Below are 6,101 nucleotides of genomic sequence, written 5' to 3'. Positions count from 1 at the left end.
AGAGAGAGAGAGAGAGATGGAATTGGGAGGGTCGCTATCGCGAACGTGCATGGTTCATGGTATGTTGTCATGCAGATCCACGGTTGCTCTCATCTTTGCGCTTCTGGAATAACACAAATCGACATCACTACAAAAATGAATTGGGATTTGTATTTATTATTTTTTATTCATGAGGAGAACATCTCCTGTCTTTCCGGTAGCTGGGCAATGTTAGTTGGTCGTCCATAATGAACAGTGCTTCCGATGATAATTAAACCTCAGCCTCCGATACACATTCGGATTTTCTATTCATTGAAACATGTATCACTGACAACTTACAACTTGATATCATATACAAGGAACAGTACTGCTTCTCATAGTATCGTTTTTCAATTTTTGACTGCTAGGCCATCATCATCTCCACATAACTGAAATGTGGTCGTAATTTCTTTTCTGCACAGCAGAGGAACAGTAGACGTAGAGGACCCAGAATAGCAAGGACATAGGCTAGAAGTAGTGTCGGCTCATCTCTCAAGTCTCAACTCTTACGTGTAGCCGTGTAGGGACTGGGGACTGCCTCCGGCTTCTAACTTTTGGCGGATGTGTAAGTTGGGTAAGGTTATCCAATTTGAGTTCCACACATTTTGCGCTTACACAGGAGTCAGGACTCGGGACACCCTCTGCAGTCTTTATGATGGTGGCCGGTGCCACATCTAGAGTTCTTTCAAGTTTCAACCACCACTAATTGCAACTCCCATCCCATTATACTGTGTTTTACTTTTGGGCTTCGTCAGCTTGCAGTGAGACGAGGACATGTCATTCTCGCACCTGGTTCTTGCAGATTGACCAGTTCCCATCCAAATTTCAAAGCCTCCATGGCCTAAATTTACGAGTGATCATGATCACATTCTCCAGTTAGAAGAAAATATATCACAGAAAGAGACTGAGATAAAGAGAGAGAGAACAAGATAGGACACAAATAAGGTCAAGCATTAGTGGTACTATCTAACAGAGTAGCAACCAAATTCGTTATGTACAAAATAGGTGGTGTATAAAATTCATCTTTTAACTTTCATCCACTATACTCATCCCGTCATCCCTCCCACATTCCATCAACACCCTATAGGAATCAACCCTCCACCAAAAGTGGCCCACTCCGCTCCTCTCCTACCACCTGTTCGCCCCAATCACCCAATCAACCAAACCCAACAAGAACAGCTACTCCCACCTTAAATATAATTTCTATTGTTTTTTTTTTTCTCTCCTTTTTGTTTACGTTTTAAATATGTACAAAGACTGAAATCTGAAGAAAAGCATATACTAGAGGTGGTGGCCGGAACCCTTTTCTTCTTTTGCTATGGGATGTGGTTTTAGGAATAAGATCTTATCAATCCCAAATTGTACAGATTCCTTCTCACTAGGCTTCCAAGTGACAACAGCACCGCCCCACCAGTCCCGGCCACCGTCGTCGCCGTCGTCTCGTTCCTAGCTCCCTCCTTGTGGCAGACTGACGAGGACTCCTTCACTTTTAGATCGCTGAACCCAATTCTTTCTCGTACGGCCTCAATTATCTTTGGGTCAACAGGTTGACCGGCCGCGTCCGTCACATAAAACACATTAACCGCCATGTTTCTCGTGGTGGAGATCTCCGCCCTCGTCACGTTCAGCCCATTCTCTCGAAATGTTCGAGTTACATCTGATAACAGCCCCCACCTGTCCACTGTGCGCAATTCTAACCTTACACCCTGAAAGAAAAAGCTTTTAAGATTCTGTGAAAAAAAAAAAAACAAACTATGCCAAGAATTTACTACTACTTGCTATTTTGCGATAATAAATTTAACGATACCTCGGACGTCCTTCTCTCAATGGCAGCTTGGAGGCATTGAATCACACGATGCTTCTCAGCTTCTGAACTAATTGGGGATCCATCGTTGTGTCTTATGTAGAACTCCTGTAAAATAAACACCAAATGAATTCAAGTTCATCCAGATACAACAAAAATTAGAAAGCCACAAGGTCTGATTTTATGAAGAAAAGGAATACCTGATATGCTTGATTTCCGGTCGTGTCTAACGTTCCATGGAATACAACATACTCCATGTCCGTCAACGTGCAGACTATATCAAACAAAAGTTTGGGCCGATCTTTACACTGGACGTTCACAACAGAGTAACCCCTCTCCGCCCAATTCTGAACAGTGACGGACGGTGAGGGAGTGGCGGGTTCCGTTCTCGACCTGCGCTCGTAGTCACGATCGGCAAACATCATCTGGTGCAGACGGCGTTCTGTGTGGGTGACGGCCATGGAGACTGCAGTCTTGGCACTTCGGATATCATTATCCCCTTTCAGGACATTCCTTAGACGCCCTTCGATTCTATTGATCTTCTGCGTGTCCTCAATTGGGAACCCAGAGTTACAGTCTTTGACATAGATTAAGGAGGCAATCCGACCATTGTGCGTCCACACCTTCGCGTCCACGACATTGCACTGTAGCTCGGCAAGCACGGCGAACACCTCCGAGAGGAGGCCAGGCCGGTCTGTACCCGTTAATTCTAAGGCCGTGAGATCTTTAAACCCGTTAGACGTCACAGAGTTACAGGTACCCAGAGACTGTAACAGATAACCAGGAACTAATGTCAATTATGTTAAAAACATTGATTTAAACAGAAAAAACGGCAAAATTAAATAAAACCCACGAAGGGAAATTGAATGAACTAAGCAATTAATGGTTTACCTGTTCAATGTAGCTGATGACGCTTTCGTCCGTGAGCTTTTCGCCGTTTTGATCGGTCACATGGAAAACTGTGGATGGAAGTTAATACGATGAGATTAAAGAACTTTCTTTAGGGGGAGAAAGGAAGGAGGAGTTTTTATTCAATTATGGAAAGCTGCTAATGTACGCTCTGTGCCCGGCTCATTTTAGAATGGGAACCAATGAACAGATAGAGGTTTGGTTGATTGATTGCTTACCGTCCATGAACCATCTTCCGTCAGAGGATATATATGCTTTCTTAATGCAGAGATTCAGATCTGTGAGAACTTGTACGGCCTCCAAAAGGATTCCATGTTTTCTCGCACTGTCAACCTGGTAAAAAAGAACAGATCAGGGGTTAGTTAAACTTCTAGGACTATTTTTTTTAAGCCCTTCCCATGAATTTCTTATGTTTTTTAATAGGGTTACTGTTAATCTGTTCATTTCTAATTTGTGGAAAGGGTAGGATGGTTCCAAGAAGCTTACCTTGACTAGAGTCGCGTTAGCACAAACGGCGTTGTCGATGACGACTCTGCAAAGAAGTCAAGACGAAAAATTAGAGGAAGGACTTTTCTGAAATTTGAGGAGAAATCAATGGAGAAATACAAGGTTGTCGTTAATGGTCGACTTGCAAAAAAACAGAACAGAAGTCTTTCAAAAGTAAGCAACAGCGGAGGGAGGGATATTTTCTGGACTGAACGGAAAAGACAGAAGGAAGGACTGAAACCAGTGTAAACAAATGAGAACTAAACTAGAAGTTGCTGACTTAGACGACGTAAGTTCAAGGAAACTTCATCATTTGCTGAGAAAAGGCAGAGATAAATACTAAGCAATTTTAGGCATTCAATTGATTGATAAGGGGGACATCGAAACCCACGTTAAATCTGAGACGCCTTGAAAATAATCAGAGAAGAGAAGTCGGAATCATTAGAAAAACCGAACAAACTTGAAAAACCATGTCGAAGGCGAACAACCTTGTGTTCTTCACCAGAATAAAGCCTCCCAGATTCTTTCTTTAGACCCGTGAAAGAAAATATGCTTCAAACTTGAAAAACCATCTCGAAGCGGAAAACAAACAAAGAAATCCAACAAAAAACACAATGAAAAACGGGGTATTAACGGGAAAATCCCCTGAAGACTCCAAGAAGAAGACATTGCCATTCAGAAACCAGACTAACCTCGGAGTATTCATCCGTATGACAAGCTTCTCATATTCATTCAAACTCGAAGGCCACTCCATCCTTGCTTCTCAGTTCTCCCCAACTTTACCCCCACCCTTGTGCTTCCTCCGTTCAAATACCAATAGAAACCTCTCAACAAACGACGACAGAAACGAAGAACTTCACCGTAGAAACACAAAACTAAAATAGCAACACTGTAGAGACTCGTTCCATGGAAAACCAAAAGATACCAGATATCTCAAGCTCCCCCATTCCTCGTCTCAACTCTCTTCACCATGGAGGAAGAAATCAACATTTGTCAGGCGAAACCAGAGGTCTCGAAGATTTGAGGTCTCTGTTCTCTTTCATCCAATTTCAAACCTGTGCAACAAAAACGCCTAGCGAAGCCCAGCTTTTGCCCCCACCGAAAAGGAAAAGAGTTGCTATTTTTCTCTCTCTTAAAGCATAGAAGCGCAAAGCACGCCTCACTCACGCTCTCTCTGTCTTCCCCTATTTATATATATACTAGACGTTTTTTCCGTATGTATTTACTCTTTTATAAATACCACGTCCCTACGCAAAGCGACCTAAATGACCGACCCCACCCCCTGCCCACTGCCCACTGCCCACTGCCCCCACTGCCCCCACCCCCTGCCCTAAATGACCGACCACAATGCTGAGAGCGCCTGCGTGCTGAGTGCTGAGTGCTGACCTAACCTAACCCCTCTAAACGCCAGCTATATCCCAATCCCATCACCAGGTCAACAAGACCATACACGTGTCTCTGGATCCCTTACTCGACGGTTCACCTCTACTACAACTCGGACGCCACCTTAAAACTCGTCAGTTACTCCTTCCCTCCTTGCTTGCTTGCGTTCGACTCAATATCAATTGGCTACACAGAAGAAGAATGGACCGGGCTCGAGGGAGGGACGAGGGCGCATATTTCTTGGGCCCAGTCCATCCACGTGTCACTAGTTAAGGAGCCCACTCCGAGATGGCTTCGCCAATAAGCTGAGATCTGCCGACCGGAATTATGTTCTCCACGCCGTCCGTGTCGGCTTTTCTCTTGTCTGTCCTCCGACGATTTTCATTCCTTTTTTTTTTTTTGAGTTTCCTATTTCCTACATCTGATCGCCACGCTCGCTTATAACTAACTTTTCCCATCACTAACCCCATTTCAACAGCTGATCAACCTACCAATCAGAGGGCAGATTAGTCATCTTAATGGGAGAGAGAGAGAAGCGGGACGGTGGATCAAACTGTAGCATCATTCACCTACAATCATCTTCTGTTTGGAAGGAGTGCGAAAAAATGCCGCTTGAGTGAAAGACAAGGGTAGTTAGTCCCAGGCTCACCACTCACCAGCGAACGTGGTACACATGCGAATCTGTACAGATCAGGTGGAACGGGATCTGCTCGTCACACATGAGCGTGTGAGGTCGGTGTGAGACGCCCTGTGTAAAAAACAGATCCGGTCTCAGATCAGATGGCTATTAATAGGATTCGTGTGGGGCCTATCTCCTCCTCACACATGAGCGTGTGAGGTCGGTGTGAGACGCCCTGTGTAAAAAACAGATCCGGTCTCAGATCAGATGGCTATTAATAGGATCCGTGTGGGGCCTATCTCCCTCTGAAGAAGCCTCCCGTCCCGTCGCACCACGACACGACTGACATGTCTTCCGCAGCAACCTGCACGGAGGATTTAATAGATGTGCTTTATGGTCTACTAAATCAGGGACCCTGAGAACCAAATTTTTTCTTTTTTAATTTATCATCATCTATTCATCATTCTGACGCCGTTCTGTTCCGAGGTATCCGAGAAACACCTTTTTAAGTTCAACGCAAGGGCAGTTTAGTCCTGTTAATAAAATATCAAAACAAAAAAAAGTTTATACTCGGTATGACGTTTCATTTCCTCATTGGATGGGATATCCGGGAGGCGCGGAGTCACGCACTCCGATTTATTACGTTGCATTCAAGACGTGGAACAAATTTCTCGCTGGACACGTGTTGGAATTATGGCTTGTATTAAAGTGGTCGTGATTCAGTAATGGCTGATCAGCAGGGTTTTCCGGCCGTTGGATGAGGAAACGAATCCGACGGTCAAAGTGATGATTCAAATTTCGGTGTAACATAGGGGCCTAGGAGGCTAGGCATCGGAACACGGAACTATTGACTCTTGTATCGTCGATGCTGAGGCTGGGGCC

At 44.5% G+C, this 6,101-nt stretch overlaps 1 protein-coding gene and 1 long non-coding RNA gene across 2 annotated transcripts; one reads left to right on the top strand and one right to left on the bottom strand.

Moving 5' to 3' along the window:
* Positions 1-948: 948 nt before the first annotated feature.
* LOC148880219 (ACT domain-containing protein ACR8-like) lies at positions 949-4,417 on the bottom strand. The gene is made up of 7 exons (XM_088962059.1): positions 3,910-4,417; positions 3,218-3,263; positions 2,950-3,064; positions 2,714-2,781; positions 2,023-2,589; positions 1,826-1,930; positions 949-1,724 (listed from the first exon to the last, which is right to left on the bottom strand). The coding sequence occupies exons 1-7, from the start codon at positions 3,969-3,971 to the stop codon at positions 1,350-1,352; spliced, it is 1,338 nt and encodes a 445-aa protein (XP_088818185.1). The 5' UTR covers positions 3,972-4,417; the 3' UTR covers positions 949-1,349.
* Positions 4,418-4,755: 338 nt separating this feature from the next.
* LOC148880218 (uncharacterized) lies at positions 4,756-5,795 on the top strand. Its single transcript, XR_016104493.1, has 2 exons — positions 4,756-4,962; positions 5,079-5,795. It is a non-coding gene; the product is annotated as an uncharacterized LOC148880218 (long non-coding RNA).
* Positions 5,796-6,101: the final 306 nt, after the last annotated feature.

Source organism: Nelumbo lutea, chromosome 1, assembly GCF_056320005.1.
Source record: "Nelumbo lutea isolate HS-2025 chromosome 1, American lotus-T2T, whole genome shotgun sequence".
In the NCBI taxonomy this organism is placed as follows: Eukaryota; Viridiplantae; Streptophyta; class Magnoliopsida; order Proteales; family Nelumbonaceae; genus Nelumbo; species Nelumbo lutea.
Note: the sequence above shows the minus strand (reverse complement) of the source record. Positions and strands in the feature narration are given on the sequence as shown.